Here is a 19,083-nt window from a genome sequence, read left to right as displayed (position 1 = left end):
AATTTCTAGAGGGAGAAAACAGCTCTGGAGGGTTTAGTGACTCACCCAGGTCCCCACAGCTAGAACTGGGATGGATTTGAAGAGTGGAAATTGGAACCATGGATGCTGGACAGTGCTTGTGGCAGTGGCCAATATCGACAGTGTGACTTTGGACATTGTCATGTGTACAGTGAGGGTGCTGGGGTAGGATGGGGTTCAGGGTGCCTCCCTTTCTGCACTTCTCTTGCCTCTTCACATGCACGCCGTCTGGCACAGTCCTGACTCTTACTCTGGCAGGGAGGAGGTTAAGATGAAGAGGATTTGGGGGTTGGAGGAGAGGATTCTGAGCTGCTGGTGTGTGTTGCCAAGGTGGTGACATTACATGTCAGCTGTGTGGGACACGTCCGTGTCAGGGCACTTTCACAAGCCTGAGAAGCCTGGCTGCATTTTGATTTAGCCTTTGGAATGTGAGGATGTGTTTCTTCCCCTCTGTGGGCTCAGTGGTGGTGTGGGAAGTGGCCTTTGTGAATTTCATCTGCTCTAAATGTAGAAGACTCAGTGGGATTCTCCAGGCCTCCTCTTTTTACAAGGTAGAAACTTGCAAAAAGAGTTATAGTTAGTTTAGTCTTTTTTTTTTTTTTTTTTTGTCTTTTTGTCTTTTTAGGGCTATAACCACGGCATATGGAGGTTCCCAGGCTAGGGGTCAAATCGGAGCTGCAGCTGCCAGCTTACACCAGAGCCACAGCAATGTCAGATCCGAGTCATGTCAGTGACCTACACTACAGCTCATGGCAATGCTGGATCCTTAAACCACTGAGCGGGGCCAGGGATCGAACCTGCCACCTCATTGTTCCTAGTCGGATTCATTTCCGCTGCACCACAACTGGAACTCCTAGTTTAGTCTGACTTGACTTTTTTCTTTCTTTTTATGTCTGCATCTGTGGCTTATGTAAGTTCCCAGGCTAGGGGTTGAATCGAGCTGCAGCAAAAGGCCTACATCACAGCCACAGCAACTCAGGTTCTTAACCCACTGAGTGAGGCCAGGGATTGAACCTGCATCCTTATGGATATGAGTCGGGTTTGTCACTGCTCAGCCACAATGGGAACTCCTGAGTTGTCCTAGTAGAGCTCTTGAACTCAAAACTCATTTGACTTTGCTTATAATGCTGTTGACAAAGCTACATGTTTCCTTGTACTACAAAAGCAATGTGTGATTATTATAGGAAATTTTAAAGAAATTGGGCATTCCTTGGTGGCCAATGGGTTAAGGATCTGAGATTGTCACTGCTGTGGCCTTGGTTGCTGCTGTGGCAAAGGTTGGATCCCTGGCCTGGGAACTACTTCTGCCTGCACAGGCACTACCACACACACAAAATAAAAATCAAGAAAATTACATAATTACCTATAACCTTGCAAAGATAACTGCTGTTAACATTTTGTTAAAACTTCCTGGAATATTTTCCTATGCATCTACACTTTTTTTTTTTTTGGCTTTTTAGGGCTGCAACTGTGGCATATAGAGATTCCTAGGCTAGGGGTTGAATCGGAGCTGCAGCTGCCAGCCTACACCACAGCCACAGCAACGCCAGATCCAAGCCTTGTCTGCAACCTACACCACAGCTCAGGGCAACGGTAGATCCTTAACCCACTGAATGAGGCCAGGAATCGAACCTGCATCCTCATGGGTACTAGTCAGGTTTGTTAACCACTGAGCCACCACGAGAACTCCCAACATCTAGACATTTTAAAAATGAGTCCATAATACTGACTCATCAACCTTTGTGTTTTTTTTTTTTTTTTTTTTTTTTTTTTTCTTTTTAGGGCCGCATCTGCAGCACAGGAAAGTTCCCAGGCTTGGGGTCGAATCAGAGCTGTAGCTACCAGCCTACACCACAGCCACAGTAACTCGGGATTTGACACTGTCTGGGACCTACACCACAGCTCACGCCAACACCAAATCCTACTACTGATTGAGGCCAGGGATCAAACTCACATCTTCATGGATCCTAGTTGGGTTCGTTAAATGCTGAGTCATGAAGGCAACTCCCTCAACCTTTGTTTTAATGGTAAACTTTTCCCTGTATCACTGAAGAGTCTCTTAAAGGATTTGATCTGAGCTTGAATTGGGAGTCAGGTAGTATTTAGGGTGTAGACGTATCAAAATTCACTCAACCTATTTCCTCTTCTTGGATCTATCGAGTGCTTACCATTTCTGGGTGCTATAAATTTTTTTGAAGATGTCTGCTCAATACATCCTTGGCCATACATTCGATGTCAGTCTGATGTGTCAAAGGAAGCTAAAGCTGGGTTTCCATTTTTCAGAGTAGCAGCCAGGCTGTTGGGCAGTTATAAGAAAATGGCGATTTGGACACTAAGGTTGATTGACATGGTAGCCCCAAGGGTTACGGTGGTTAAGTTTGGTCTATGGGCCATACCACCCAGAACGCACCCTATCTCGTCTGATCTCAGAAGCTAAGCACCGTCACCATGGCTTTGCTTCCGGCTTCTTCATATGCATAATGTCCTGAGTAAACATCAAAGGGTGAACTCATTTTTCTTCTCTTCTGTTGATTCTCTTTTAGCCTGATGAAGTCCTCCGATATCGATCAGGATTTATTTACAGACAGTTACTGCAAGGTGTGCAGTGCGCAGCTCATATCGGAATCTCAGCGAGTGGCCCACTACGAGGTAAGAACAGCGTTTCGCGCTCAGGTCTTTGGAAGAAGGAGCAGCCTGGGGTATGGCCATGGGACTTGAGAGCACCCCCTTTGGGACTTGGAGCAGGATTTAAGAACCACAGGGCTTGAGCTGTACAGTCTGAGGTCCGGCTGGGGACAAATGCGCGTGCGTTGGTTGGAGCTGGGGCGGGGGCGGGGCACACAGGGACGGAGGACATGACAACGACGATGACATTGTCATCTCAGGCCCTTGGCTGCTTCCCAGCTTCTGCTTTTCCCTTTTGTTCCTCAGCCCCTGGAGACCCAGTGGGCTTTCTCTCTTGTTAAATGTGTCATTGCTCATCCCGGGGACACAGGCAAGGATGCATTAGCGCCAGCTTCTCTTTCTGTCTCTGACCCTGAAGAAGAGCTCAGAGCACCTTTCTTAATCCCTGCGGGAAACAGGGCAGTGTCAATGTTTCAGCACCAGAGTCCTTCCAACTTATGGCTGCTGCCCTAAAAATGTTTGTCAGCAAAAAGTCTTCCCTGGCAGAGTGATAACAAATTTTAAAGCCCAAATACTCTTTTATTTTTTTATTTTTAAATTTTTTACCGTCATACCTGCAGCACCTGGAGGTTCCCAGGCCAGGTGTTGAATTAGAGCTGTAGCTGCCGGCCCAAGCCACACCGCAATGCCAGATCCAAGCCGCATCTGTGACCTAGACCGAACCTTGCGGCACCTCAAGATCCTTAACCCACTGATCGAGACCAGGGATCCAACCCACATCCTCAAGGACACTTTGTCGAGTTCTTAACCTGCTGTGCCACAGCAGGAACCCCCAAATACTCTTGAAGAACATAATTCAGTGGCTTTGGCTTTTTAGGATGGAAGTTCAAATGGCTGTCTTTTGATCCTTTGTTGGGGAAGAGAGGATGAGAAGAGAGATGGTACCAGTTTCTGGGAGGGAATGAGATGCCTCAGTCGGAGGAAGTGGGGAGGCTGGGGCCCTGAGATGCTGCTCAGGGCCGTTAGAACACATACCAGTGAGAACATGAGCTTTCAAGGGTAATAATTTGTAAGTAATTTTAGATTGAAGGGCTTAGCCAGCAATTTTCTTTTTGTCTGACGTCTGAAAAATGCCAGTTGTCATTGTCACTCAGCAACTCCTCTGAGCCTCAGATTCCTCTGTGCACGATGAAAAGAATCATAATCAGATGCACACGTCAACACCCAGCCAGGCATTCATCTGACCCCGTGTTCTCCTCCTGGTTTTGTGGCGACCAGAGGAGACCTCCTTGAAATGGTATTTGTGAAAACACTTTGGAAGCTGTACAGTGTGCCCAGTGTGTGAAATTATGTTGCTTTTTCATTATTAACTCCATGGCAGCCATATTTGGGTAAAGGCTAATAAAACTTGCTCTTCAGAGAAAACTTAAAAATTAGCCCCTGTGGAAAAAAGTCAGCGTAGTCTTTTGTCAATAGGCAGTCAAGTGTAAGAAGAAGTAAATGCAAACCTAAAAGCATCATCTCAAACAGAAGATAGCTATCTTTGGAAATTACGAATTTCTAAAGCCTATAGATGTTGCTTTGTAAACACATGTGATTTTATTAATTCCATTTCCCCAGCGAAGGAAAATCAGGGAATTCATCCCTGCTCTGAAATTCCGTAGCCTCTCTTACGGAATTTCTAATCTAATCTAATAAAGCCTCTTCCTTTATTAGACTTTTGGGTTCTGTTTTTAATCATCTTCCTAGATTCTTTAGGCCAGAAACAATTTTATTCATTCAATCTTCTGTAATTTCTGGAACAGGGCCAGTACTTCCTAGCTGTTCAGTGAGCTTTTGTTGACAAAAATAACCTAGTGACACCGTCCCAGCCCTGCTTTGTGGTTAACTGAGCTAGACAGAGTCATGTCAGGAAATCAAAAACAACAACAATTTTGTTTTAAAAGGAAAAAAAAAACAACCTTAGCTGCTCAGTTATTTGGATTCGAGTTTTCCTGTTTCCACACTGTACCGCTGTGACACAGTTTAATGGCTTGGTATTTGTTGCGTGTAGCAGAGATGAGACAGAGAAAAGAAAGCAATTACAATAGATCTGCAATTAACAGTGTTACACATCATCAAAACAACATTAAGTGCATTCCCGTTAACCAGGGATGGGAACACTGAGTGATGGTTTGCTTCCTGCCACCAGGCAGATGGGGGCATTTCCTTTGGGGAGAAAGAGCTGCAGAGGTGCTGGCGGGGCGGGGGTGAAAAAGCAACACTTGGGCCGAAGGCATCTTGCCTGAACTTCTGGCTTCTCAGTCCTGCATCTCTAGGGGATGGCTTCTGTCAGATGATCTTGAAAGCCATCTGGGACCTGATACTGCTTCCATTCACCCCTCGCTCCCTCCACACACCCCCTCTTGCATGGAGAGTGGGTCTCTGTGAGTCCTAAAGCCCACTCAATTCATGGAAAATGGGGTCACCCTTATTCTCAGTGCTCTATCCCTGATTTATGACTTAGTATGGTTTTACTCCTCCGTTTGACCAGATCACATCCTGAGCTTCCTTATGAGAAAAAAAACAGTGAGAACCCACTGTGAACTTTCTGCCTGCCCACTACTGTTTTCTGTTTGTTTGTTTGCTTTTTGGGGCCCCAAATTTCATGGCATACAGAAATTCTCAGGCTAGGGGTTGAGTCAGAGCTATAGCTGCCGGCCTACGCTACAGCCACAGCAATGTGGGATCTGAGCCGCATCTTCGACCTACACCACAGGTCACGGCAATGCTGGATCCCCGAACCACGGAGTGAGGCCAGGGATCGAAGCTGCATCCTCATGGATGCTAGTCGGATTCATTTCCACTGTACCACAAAGGCAACTCCCTGCCCAGCCCTCTTAATGTTAGTTATTTCAGAGGTTCTGGGTTCTATGAGGGGTAGTCACTGCCCCCAGGAAGCTCATAAACGTCATTGGAAGGAAAAGAATTTGTTGTTTGGTGTGGTATATATGTGTGTGTTACCTTGTTCTGGATCTCTACATTCTGTTCTTAAGGAGTGGCTGATGTAATTTGATATAAACACAGTATTAGTTCTTCTGTCTTTTTGGCTTTGTGATGCATGCTATGTTGTGCTATTGACGTTCCTGTTTTCTTTTTAGGGCTGCACCCTTGGCATATGGAGGTTCCCAGGCTAGGGGTCCAATCAGATCTGTAGCCGCTGGCCTGTGCCACAGTCACAGCAACACAGGATCTGAGCCGTGTCTGCAACCTATACCACAGCTCACATCAATGTCAGATCCTTAACCCACAGAGCGAGGCCAGGGATGGAACCATGTCCTCATGGATACTAGTCGGGTTTGCTACCGCTGAGCCACAATGGGAACTCTTTTTTTTGTTTGTTTGTTTTTTGGTTTTGTGTGCTATTGACTGTTTAGAGCTTTGAATATTCCAAATTCCTAAGGGTGAGTCATCTCCAAGCTCTATTATGGTCAAGAAAGATTTGAGGGGATGACATGAATTATCTAGGCTCCAGTGGAGGGATTTAATGCAGGGGTTATTCGAATAAGAAGCCTTGGCATTTCCAAGGAGACCGGCCTGGATGGACCAGATGTGTTTTAGAGAAGAAAGGCTGGCAGCACTTACAGGTAGGGTGGGCTCAAGGAGCTAAGGAAAGGGGAGCCTGGACTCCTGTGAGGCTCTTCAGTATTTAAGAGCATAAAGTGTAACTGAGCATTTCTGAATGACAACCTGTTGACGGTGATCAATGTGTATTGTTGGGAAGAGAGTAGCTTTGATAGGAGTTTTGCCAAGAGATGTGCATACCAGTCCATTGACATGGGAGAGAAAAAAACCATGGAAGATGGATTATTGTCTAATGGCTTCACACCTCATTTTGAAACTTGAACCTTTATATAGGAGGACCAAACAACCTCATATATGTCTAACGGACTAAACCCTTCCATACTCTCCTTTTTTTTTTTCTTTTTAGGGCCACACCCCCAATATATGAAGGTGCCCAGGCTAAGGGTTGAATTCAGAGCCATAGCTGCCAGCCTATGCCACAGCTGCAGCAACACCAGATCTGAGCTACATCACAGCTGAAGGCAATGCAGGATCCTTAACCGGCTGAGCAGGGTCAGGGATTGGACCTGCATCCTATCATCATGGATACTAGTCAGGTTCATTACTGCTGAGCCACAACGGGAACTCCTCCACACTCTACTTTTAAGAACTCTTTTTGCACATGAGGTCGTGGGGTGACTAAAAGGGGAAACATAAGGACATTATTGCTTTTTTTTTCTTACTTGCTAAGCATTAATAACATGTTAATGTTTTGGTGGAAGATATAATTAGATGTTGTCTCTGCTCTCTGTTTGAATAGTCTGAATCAATAGAAGAAGTAGACACAGACACAGAGAGGAAGAGAAAGCTTTCAAATGAACATGCCTGAATGTCACAGAGACGAGAAATGATTTCCCAGTGAGGCCACTTGAGTAGTTTGCTCCAAGCTTCAAGTGGCTAAAGAATAATTTTCAGCAAAGAGGGAAGAGTTGCTTGCAGTGAGGGAAGGGGTTGTTTTCTGGTACAGGGAAGATCATGAGAAACGAAACCCAAAGGGCAGAAAGATTCTTTTCTGGCATAAAGCTAAAGGAAGGAGATGAGTGAGTAGATCTAAGAGAGAGAGATCTTGTTTGGCAGATGCAATGAAACCAACCAGCAACATGCCAGCCCCAAGGGCTTGCCCCTTTCTGTAAACCCTAACACCCCTTGTGTTGCTTTGTGGGCTGTGTAAGTCATCAGTCCTTGTGAATTTCATGGCTCTGGTGGCAAGCTTTCTGAGGGCAGGGCGGAGGCATGTCTTGTATTTTTCATTTATTTCCACAGCATCACCCTGGAGCTTGGCCTGTGGTCCTTGCTCATTGGGACCTGTAGGTTGATCTGAAGAGGCTGGAGGTGGCAGCTGGTGGACGGAAGCAGTGGAGAGGGTTTAATGGAAGCAGTATGGGTGCGACAGGGAAGAAGGTTGATGTATGTTGGGAGTCGGTCTGTACTCAGCACGACCTTCAAGGTAGGGGTGACAGGTCTGCTGTGGTAGGAAAGATGATTCTCTCTAAACTGATGGGAAGCTCTTCATACATCTCTGAATCTTGTAGGAATATCTGTTCTGGCAAGTGAACCTCATTCACCCACCCGGGAATGTCAGAATCTAGTATTTTCTCTCATCATTAGAGCAGGTGCATCGAACCCGCGGGTTATGCTAAAACAGATTTTTCTGTCTCACCTGTTTTGACTGCCTTCCATAGAACTCTGGCCTTCCCTAGCTTCTGTTTAGAGCAGATAACAGCTGAATGGCATTTTTCTTGTCCCTGTAGGTCCAATAGTAAATGGATGTAAACATTTTGTGGGTAGGGACACTAAGGTAAAAATCAGGTCTCTAATATGCTTTGATTAGTGGCTTGACTGTTTTGTCTTTTGTTTTGGGGGGAATTTTTTTGGCTGCACCTGCAGCCTGGTGCAGAAGTTCCTGGGCCAGGGATCAAACCCATGCTGCAGCAGTAATAATGCTGGATCCCTAAACCACTGCACCACTCAAGTGTCTTGACTCAGAGTGTCAAACCTGAGTGTCTTGACTTTTTGATGCCACCAGTGCCTTTTTTTGTCTTCTCTCCCTTAGTCCCTCACACTTGCTTCTCCACTTTGCTGCTGCTTCTTTTCTAGCTACCTGAGTAACCATGCAGGCTGGACAACTCCTTGCCCAGGTATGAGAATTGGGGGTCAATACCAAGTTGTGTTTCTACAGCCCATCAGTCCTGCCAGGTTCCAGGCTAACTGGACATGAATACTGGCAGGGCTCTCTATATCCATACCTTTCCTGGGTATCACTGGTGATGGGTTCCTAGAGATGCAAATGCTAACTAGGTGGGGACAATAAAACATCTTCATCTCAGGGTTCCTGTGGCGATGCCTTCTTTGCACTGTTAGTGAGACTTGCTGTTTCAGTCTTCGACATGCTTAATTTCTCCCAGATGCACTTACTACAATTGTGGGTGCACTTACCCAGGCGAAAGCAATTCTTATTACCTTTCAGAATGTCCCTGATTACCTGATGCTCTTTAACCTCTGCTTCTTGATCATTTCATTGAAGACTCTTAAGCATCTGTAAAATTTGTAACTCTTCTTTTTTTTCTGTTGTTTTAGTCCAGTGTCTGGCCCTTTTACCTTTAATCAGTTGTTATTAATCAAAACAGTTTACTGGAACATAAAGTGGATGATTGATAGAGAGTCTACAGTGAAGTAAACAACAGTAGCTTAAAGAACACACTCAACTTGGGGCAACACAGACGTTGATCAAGAGCAGTTGTCAGACTGAGCTTAGTGCTGATTGGTGAACAGCAGGAGATTCATGAGTTCTCATTTGCTGGGAGCCTATGACATCACACAGTGGATTTTAGGAGTCATTCCATTGGCTAGAACTCCATCACATGGTCCCACTTAAATGCCAGGGAAGTTAGGAAGTGCTCTTTAAAAGCTCAAGGGAATGAAATGGGTACAACAAACACATAGGGCCATTGCTGCCATGGTCGTCCCCTCTGTCACCAAATATCCATCCCTTGTCTAAGGGGAACAACCTCGAAATGCCACCCAGTCTCTGCCAACAGCTCAAATTTCAGGATCTCTGGGAGGGGAGGTAGTAGTAGTGGCGGTGGCGGTGGGGTGTCTCTCTCTCAGTTTTGGATGTGAGTCTTCTTGGTTCAGCAAACTATGAAAAAAAGAGACAGAATCACCCCTTCTCTTCCTACACTTTAGAGTGGTGATGACAGCAGGAACGTTTTCTATCCAGAAAAAGGAAGAAAAGAAGGCAAAGCGTGATTACTAGATCATAGCAAAGTCAGCGTCCTGCAGGGCGGGCATTGGGAAGTTTCTCTTTCCAAAGAGCTAGGGGGAAGTTGCTCAAATAGATTCCCATCTTCCCTCCAGGAGGGACTTCGTGTCCATTTGTCCCAATTACCCCCATCTCTGCCCCCCAGAGTTCTTCCCTGTCCATTGTCCTCCTTGACACATCAGAAATGGACCCTGGTCCTATATCCTTCTTCAGGACTGCCAGCACTCACAGCCCACTTCCTTCCTGAGATTGATTTAAGGCTTGGAGAATATTCAAAGCTTTTCTAATTCAAGATCATACCTGCTTTAGTAATAAAATTCTCTCAATAATGTAGAAGGCTTATGATTTGTTTCCTTTCAGAAAGCTCCGCGTGTCATAACCATATGATTTTTCCTAGACGTATTTCAAAGCCGTTTGTTTATTTCATTGCTTTTTCACCTTGGTGCCTCTTTCTATTTTTCAGTTTAATGGTGGGTACCTTGAGGTTATCTAAAAGGAGGTAGAAAGACCACATCCTTAATTTGATTTTTGCCAAAGGATTTAGTCACAGTGTGAAGTCTCTTGGGATCTCCCAACAAACACACAATGTCTTTTTTAAATTTTTTTTTTTTTCTTTTTTGGCCACCCCCATGGCATATGGAAGTTCCCGAGCTAGGGGTTGAATCCAAGCCAAAGGTGTGACCCACACCAAACATTTATGTTTTTTTCTTCCTGTTTTTCTTTTTATGGCCACACCTGTGGCATATAAAATTTCCCAGGATAGGGTGTGAATTGGAGCTACAGCCACGGCAACACCGGATCTGAGCCGCATCTGTGATATACGCCACATTTTGTGGCAATGCCAGATCCTTAACCCACTGAGCAGAGACAGGGATCGAACCTGCGTTCTCACCTAGACAACATCGGGTCCTTAACCCAATGAGCCACATCGGGAACTCCCACTTATGTTTTTTGTTATGGAAGAACAACTAATTCTATTTTAGCCAAGGTAGGCTAACCACAGTCACAAAAATTTCAACATCTTAAAAATAAAAATTGATTTATTGCCCACATCACAGCCCATTGTGGGTTACCAGAGGGGGTTTTCATACCACATCATTGTTTAAGAAAGTTGACCGAGGAGTTCCCTTCGTGGCGCAGTGGTTAACGAATCTGACTGACTAGGAACCATGAGGTTGCGGGTTCTATCCCTGCCCTTGCTCAGTGGGTTAACGATCTGGCGTTGCCGTGAGCTGTGGTGTAGGTTGCAGATGCAGCTCGGATCCTGCGTTGCTGTGGCTCTGGCGTAGGCCGGTGGCTACAGCTCCGATTCGACCCCTAGCCTGGGAACCTTCACATGCCGAGGGAGCGGCCCTAGAAAAGGCAAAAAGACAAAAATAAATAAATAAATAAATAAATAAAAGAAAAAAGAAAGTTGACCGAGACTCCACCATCTTTGTTTCTGGTGTTGCTCTGAGTATCAAAATCTAGCTGGTTTTGGTGGGGGGGATTGACAGGCAATGTGGGTGATGGTGCAGGATGTTTTAGGGGCCAGGTCTGCAAGTGGCAACATCAAAACCACCCACATTCCACTGACCAGAGCTCACTCACTTGTTTTCTTCTGAGTGCAGGAGAGGCCGGGCACTGTGGCTTAGCTGGGTGCCCGGGAGGAAAATAGAGCTGCTTTGATGAACAGACAACACTGCTTCTGTGCCCTGTGTGTGACACCGAAGGGGACACAGTGATTAGGACGTGCTTTGGTTCACTGGGGCTAGAGAGCGGAGGTGGAGAAGAAGGAAGAGGAGAGGAAAGGCTGTCCATCTCGAAGGGAGAGGTCTTAGAAAACAAACACAGAAAAAACTCCGAAAGACCAAGTGTCTTAGGGCTGCTATGAAGTTGATGCTATTTCTTTACCACGCTGCGTAGAAAACTGAAGCAAACCTGTGTTGTGTGTCTAAGAGACGAAGGAATAAAATGCTATCAAATGGGGATTTTCTCTCCAATTCCTCCGACTTAATTGGCCAAGCACAGAGATTTTCCAGTCAGAATTTGGGGAGCCTATGTCCTGAGTGGGAGGAGCCCCGCTCTGCTCTGCCTTTTCAGGATCGGCCATCTGGTCTCCAAGACTCTGAGCTCTGAGGCCCTGGGGTGGTGAGTCACCTGCCCACCCCACACTCAAGGGGTCTGGGAGCCACCCCCAGAAGCCTCTCCACCTGCGCCATGTGCTTGGAGAGAGCTGTCTGTTGTACCCCGTGTCTTCTAAAGATGGATATATATGTATGACTGAGTCACTTTGCTGTACAGCAGAAATTGACAGACCCTTGTAAATCAACTATAATGGAAAAAATACAAATCTTAAAAAAAAAAAGATGGATGTTTGGGAGAAATTTCTTTTCATTCACCCTTACAAGAAAAGTTATTTTTCTGCTTGGGAAAGTGGTTCCTCCCAAGCCCCTGGCTCTGATCTTGTTTCCTGCTTTGCTTTCGCCCCCAAATTCACGGCCACATCCAGCAACTAGATGGGATGCTGGGGGTATATATATTGTGCTCCCTTTTACCTCTGCATGCTGTTATTATTTTCTTTCCCTGATTTATTGGAAATCTGTGTCTCTAAATTATTTATTCCATCCTTTTGTGTTAGATGTGGATGTATTTTGATGTGCCTTCTTTAAGTCTTTGAAGAAAATCACAGAGGATAAACATATAAATATTTCATCTTTTTAATTTTTAACATTTTTTTTGATGTGGGGGCACATTTAGATGACCCAGAGTTGAAGAAGTGGGGAAGAGCGTATAATGTGAACACCCTCTCACCTATTCCTGTTTTTCAGCTACCCAATTCTCCTTCTTGGAAGAATCTAGGATGACCAATTTTTTTTTGAGATAATCCATGCATATCAATGCAACTAAATTGTTTTCTTTTTTTGATTTTTAGGACCACACCTGCAGCATATGGAGGTTCCTAGGCTAGGGGTCAAATTGGAGGTACAGCCGCCGGCCTATACCACAGCCACAGCAACTTGGGATCCTTAACCCACTGAGTGAGGCCAGGAATCAAACCTGCATCCTCATGGATGCTGGTCATCACCACTGAACACAATGGGAACTCCTTGATGCAACTTAATTTTTTCCATGTGTTTATTTTTCACAAATGTTAACATGCAGCATCCTTCATTGTTTGTTTTCATTATGGCAGTGATTCTCATGACACGAATGTATCATGACTTGTAAAGAAAACAGCTACTGAGTTGACTGATAACTCCTTAGCAGCCTTGATAAAACTCTGAGAGCAGGAAGACTCACCCTATGAATCCTCCATGCGTGAGGCACATGTCAATTACTTTTCAGGTCCTGGCTCATACATAACATAATGGTTATTGATGGTGAATGATTTTTTTTTTCCAGTTTTCCTTTCCCAACCTTCACTTGAAAACATATGTATGCCTGACCTCCAAGTCATGGAACCATATGGGCTTTTGGATTTTTTAAAAAGTATATATTAGCAGACGGGGGATTCCTAAAGGCTAATGACCTAAGTAAGTGGGTTGAAGGGTTGATCTAAACTGCGTGTCTTTTTTGTTTTTGTTTGTCTTTTTAGGGCCACACCCAAGGCATATGGAGGTTCCCAGGCTAGGGGTTGAATTGAAGCCGCAGCTGCCCCCCTATGCCTACGCCACAGCTATGCAGGATCCGAGGAGCATCTGTGACCTACACCACAGCTCTCAGCAGTGCCAGATCCTCAACCTGCCGAGCAAGGCCAAGGATCAAACCCACATCCTTGTGGTTACTAGTCGGGTTCATTACCACTAAGCCACAGTGGGAACTACTAAGCCACATGACTTGCCCACGTTTCTTCTCATGCTTGGAGAAGGTGTTCAGAACACCACCCTTCCCTCTGTCTCTGTGATTTGAGCATTTAATTAGTTTCTTTCAGCTCTCCCTAGGATGAGTGAATTTTGAGGGGGAATCTTTCTGACTTTGCATTCCATCCCTTTTCTTGAGGCTATAAGTGCACCTAATCAAGCAGGACCCCAGTCACCTTCAAACTGCCCCCCCATCCTTCTTGCAGCTCCTTCCTCCCCTCCTGGCTTTTCAGGCCTCCTGGCCTCTGGGGACGTCCAGCCACCACGACGACACCAGCTTCTCTGAAGGCTCTCCTGTCCACTTTACTGATTCAAATATAGAAACAGCACTCCTTCACCTTGAAAAACCTACATGCAGTAGGAAAGTTTTAGATTTTCCTGAGAAAATAGAACGAAACTCTTTTCCATCTCTGCCGCAAATATTACGCCTCCTGCTCCGGCTTTGCAGTCCCAAAAGTTGCCCTTGACTGGAGATGTCTCCTGGTCTTCCGGTTCCAGAAATCCTACTCGATCCTGTTGTTCATTAATTCCTTGTTGCTATTGACTTACGGGTAATAAAATCTATGTCCTGGAAAGTGAACCTCTCCAAGCTTGACCCTAAATGAACCTCTTATCTTACTCCACAGTTCTTTCCTCCCTTCCTTCCTCCCTCCCTCCCTCCCTCTCTCTCTCTCTCTTTCTCTCTCTCTCTTTCTTTCTTTCTTTCTTTCTTTCTTTCTTTCTTTCTTGTCTTTTTAGGGCAACATCCGCAGCATATGGAGGTTCCCAGGCTAGGGGTCAAATCGGAACTGTAGCTGCTGGCCTACACCACAACCACAGCAACACAAGATCCAAGCCCCGTCTGTGACTTACACACCACAGCTCATGGCCACACTGGATCCTTAACCCACTGAGTGAGGTCAGGGGTCTAACCTTCATCCTCATGGATGCTAGTCAGATTCATTTCTGCTGAGCTGTGATGGGAACTCCTCCCCGGTTTTCTATGATCCTAAAGCCAGCACCCTCCCACCCCATTGTCAACCTGGGGAACCCTGTGGGATTCTGGGACTTGCTTTGAAGGATCAAAGCAGCATCTTCTTTGTCCACTTCATGGAAACATTTATTCTCTCTCTTGCTCACCTGCTAAATTCTTCCTTTCTTATTCTTGGAGTGAATTCACTCAGCTTATCCTCAGAGTGGCCAGAGCTGACCTGAGGGAGGAAAAGGGCCTCTGGTGTCCTCAAGGTCAAAGCCCGGGGTTGCAGATATAATCTAAGCTAAGTCACCTCACTCCAGAATTTAGTTGCCTCCTCTGTACCCTGAAAAGGTTAGGGTGACTTCTTTTGTTTTACCCCCTACTCCTTACACCCACCTCACCTGCATCCCCACGGGGAAACATTTTATTAGGATTGATATGTTTTTGATTTGGCACTGTTCTTTAAAATGCGTATTGCTTTGTGGGCATGCATATATCAAAATAATTTTTATTTTACTCTAGTTTTAAATTGACAAAAAAGTTGCAAGTGTTGCGTGGAATGCTTTTGTGTCCCCTGACCCTGTCTCTCCTGCTGTTGACACTTAGAGTTACTGTGGTACATCTGGCCCAGCTAAGGATTCAAGATTATTATTCTAAAACATCCATTGTAAAGTATGAGGTCCATACTTTGTTCCGATTTCCTTTAAAAGTCTTCGCCTAACGTCCTTTTTCAGTTCCAGGCTCCTGTCCGGGATTCCATGGTATGTTTAGTCATTCTGTGTCTTTAGGCTCCTCTGGACTGTGTCAGTTTCTCAGATTATCCTTGTTTTTGATGACCTGGATAATATTGAGGATTGCTGGGCAGGCATTTAGTAGAATGGCCCCCGATGGAGATTAGTTCACTGATTTGCTCATTAGACCGGGGTTGTGGGTTCTTGGGGGGAAGACTCCAGAGGTGAAGAAGCATCCTTATCCCCATTCTATCGAGGGTCTGCTTGTCAACCAGGATGCATCACTGTTGACAGTGACCTTGATCCCCTGGTTCTAGGTAGTGTGCTTAGGTTTGTGCACTGAAGATTTGCTTTTTCCTCCTTTTCCATCTCACCGTCTTTGGGAGGAAGTCATTATGCACAGGGTAGGCATGTGTTTTTCATGGCATTGCGAGGTGAGTTTAATTCTCATCTGACTATTTCATTCAGTGGCTTGTTTCTAAGAACCATCCATGTTCTTACCTGCCCTGCATATCTCATCTCTAGCTCCTACTCACTGCAGGTAGCTCCCTTTCATAGTGAGCAAGTACCAGATTTTAACTTTCCCATTCCCTCAGGGATGGCCACATAGATTGCTCTTAGAGCCTCATGATCACAAGCGATGCTGGACAAACACCCTCGACCATGTTTCCTAAGGGACTTGTGTTGGGATTTATCTGAGATGGACAGACACACAGACAAGAGTGGACCTTGTAAGCCTTGTCATTGCTTTGAGCCTCGCTCAGGAGAGGGCTAGTGTGTGACGGTTCCCAGATCCTCTTCTCTGCCAAGAACCAGCTTTGTCCAGCTCTCTCATTTTTTTCCTCAATCTAGTTGCTATTTGACATCTGGTCATTTTCAATTGCATTTCTCTGATGATCATAAAGTTTGAACAATTTTTTTTTGTAGACTTCTTAGCCCTTTTGTTCTCTTCTTATTGGTGATTTCTGTGCATACTGTCAATTTTTCTATTGACATTCTTGTTTTTTTTCTTCTTTGATTTTTGATTTCCTTGTAGAGGCTTTCTCAGATTTAGACTTTGGAAACAACTTCTCCTATTCAGTCATTTATTATGTCTGAATTAACAAAGAGCTTGTGATGCTCTGTGTCAATTTTATTTGCTAAGCTTGCTAATTTGTGTGTGTGTGTGTGTGTGTGTGTGTGTGTGTGTGTGTGTGTGTGTGTGCATGGCATATGGAAGTTGCTGGGCCAGGGATTGAATCCAAGGTGCAGCTGCTACCTGAGCTGCTGCATTGGGATCATTAACCCACTGCGCCACAGCAGGAACAAGCTTGTTAATTCTTATGTGATCCATTTAATAAACTTTTTGCTGTACAGTTTCTTTAAGATGTTCTTCCCATTGATTGAGCACCAGACACTAAGTCTCCCAGCTCCTGTTAATCTGACATTTCTGTTTTTCACACTCATGTCATTAACTGTTTGGGGTTGACCTTTATTAATTGTATAAGGTAGGAATCCACTTTGATTTTCCCCCATACAGTGAGCCACTCTACTTACCTCTCTCTACAGTCCATCTTTCTCCATGCTTTGTAGTGTCATTTTTATCATATGTTCATTTTCACATGTCCTTGACTCCGAATCAGACCTTTTCATTCTACTCTGTGATTCTATCTGTCTATCTGGGCCAGTCCATAGTGTATTGATTACAATGCTTTGGTGTCATATCTGTATCTAGGAGTGACACGTCACACTCTTTCCTCTGTCATTGCAGAGCCATCTTGGCTAGTTGTGCAGCATACACGTGTGTGTGGTTCCTATAAATGGTTGGATAAATGCACAAGCTCAGTTGAAATTTCAGTTGGCATTCTATCAAGTTTAAGAATGGACTTGAACAGAATTGATATCTTTAAGTCATCTTAAAGTAGGGATACCTATCCATATATTCAATTTTAATCCAATTTTCACATTAAAATTTCAGAGGAATATAACTTAGTAAACATAACATATGAGGACAACACAATGGTTGCATGATTTAGTTCTTCTTGAAATGTATTCCTTGCTATTCTTTGGCCAAGGTTTAATCATTACTCTTCAACTAAAGTGGAATTGTGTTGAGGACAAGGGTCATGCTTTTATTATTTTTATTTTATTGAAGTGTAGTTGATTTGCAATGTTGTGTTAATTTCTGCTATATGGTGAAGTGATTCAGTTATACATATATATGTATTCTTTTTTACATTCTTTTCCATTATGGTTTATTGCAGAGTATTGAGTGTAGTCCCTGGTAGGACCTTTTTGTTTATCTATTCTACTTATAATAGTTTGCGTCTGCTAACCACAAACTCCCAGTCCATTCCACTCCCTTCCCTATCTCCCTTGGCAACCACAAGTCTGTTCTCTGTGTCTGTGCCTCTGTTTCTGTTCAGTAGATAGGTTCATCTGTGCCATATTTCAGACTCTGCATATAAGTGATATCATGTGGTATTTATCTTTCTCTTTCTGACTTACTTCACTTAGTATGAGAATGTTTGGTTGCATCCATGCTGCTCCAGATGGCATTATTTCATTCTTTTTTATGGATGAGTAGTAGTCCATTGTATATATGTACCACAGCCTCTTTATCAATTCCTCTGTTGATAGACATTTGGGTTGCTTCCATATCTTGGCTATTGTAAAATGCTGCTAGTGTCATGCTTTTAATTTCTTTCCCCCCCCACTTTTCAACTTAGAAGGTCATGATGAATACCAGTTTGTTTGTTTTCTGTTAATTGATATCCTATGGAAGGTTATTGTTTCTGGCCTCCTCTGTTACATTTCAGTCTTTTATTCTCCCTCTTTACTGATTTGCTTCCTCTTTCATCTGTTCCCTTTGTTTCCTCCCCTGAGTGAAAATGCCTAATGTGGTCTTGTAACAGTAGCTCACACTTACCTCCATTTATCGAGTGGGGCTAAGCACTTTTTTTTTTTTTTCTCAGTGTGGTGCATTTCCTCTAGGGCTGAGCAGTGTAACTTAAAACTCAGATATGTCAATAAGTCAAGGTGAGTTTTCAGTTTTGTACAACTGCATTCCAAGCCATTAGAAAGATGTTAACATTTATTGCCAAGCTGTCTCTTAAATATCCTGTAATAAAAAGCCAAAATATGCTGTGTTTTTTTTCCCCCGGTTTCATCTTTAGCCTGCATTTTCATTACCATGTCTTTTTTGCAAAGTGCTGTAACATTCTTTATTGAAATCTTTATTGTTTCAGGTGCTCCCATGATAGTCTCTTTGATGTAAAGAAAAAAACTTTTGGTTTCATAAACGAAAGTGTCATAGGACATCTTCTTTATTTTGCTAGTGATGGGTCTCACCTGGGTCCTGTTGGCTGTGTTGTCTTGCATCTGCTTTTCAATCAATATAATTATGATGACCCAGAGACATGATTTGACCTGCACCTTATCCAAATCCATAGAAGAAAGCTTCAGGATAATGAGGTTTTCCAAGTTTAAATGCTGTTTTAGGAGTTCCCTGGTGGCTCAGCAGTTAAGGATCCGGTGTTGTCACTGCTGTGGCAAAGGTTCGATTCCTGGCCCGGGAATTCCTGCATGCTGTGGGAGTGGTTGAGAAAAAAGAAGCTATTTTAATTTGTGTCACCATGCAGAGAATTAATCAAGTCTTTTGGCTTTGGGATTGTGTGTAGCAAGAGGACAAGACCACATTTGGAATAAATGATTTAAAGTCTAGAGCTGGATAAGCTGAGAGCACTAAAAACATATGGTACCCTTGGCTCTGGTGCTTCAACAACCCAAGAGGTCTTTGAATGGCATGGCATGCATGAGATAAGACACAGGAGGATGGTATTTATGGATTAATCAATATGCTGATTCTTTTGAGGTGGAAACCAAGTTTGGGAGTTAATCTGATGTCCCTGGGCTTCTGTGACATTTAGAATTTTTCCTGAAATGTTTTCTGAGTGAAGGAATAAGAAGAGATGTTTACTTCATTAGCACCTTGGAGACCAAAATGTGTTTGCTCAGGAAAGCAATCTTGTCGCTAAAATATTAATGTGGCAGAGAGACACAGTCCCT

General features: G+C 44.1%; 1 protein-coding gene across 1 annotated transcript in view; it reads left to right on the top strand.

Annotated features, from left to right (window-relative positions):
- ZMAT4 (zinc finger matrin-type 4) overlaps window positions 1-19,083 on the top strand; it is a 406,389-nt gene that overhangs the window by 86,848 nt on the left and 300,458 nt on the right. The window contains exon 2 of the mRNA XM_021077599.1: window positions 2,562-2,667. Within this exon, the coding sequence (XP_020933258.1) occupies window positions 2,566-2,667 (102 nt within the window). The 5' untranslated portion in view covers window positions 2,562-2,565. The remainder of the gene's footprint in view (window positions 1-2,561; window positions 2,668-19,083) is intronic.

Source organism: Sus scrofa, chromosome 17 (assembly GCF_000003025.6).
Source record: "Sus scrofa isolate TJ Tabasco breed Duroc chromosome 17, Sscrofa11.1, whole genome shotgun sequence".
Lineage (NCBI taxonomy): Eukaryota > Metazoa > Chordata > Mammalia > Artiodactyla > Suidae > Sus > Sus scrofa.
Note: the sequence above shows the minus strand (reverse complement) of the source record. Positions and strands in the feature narration are given on the sequence as shown.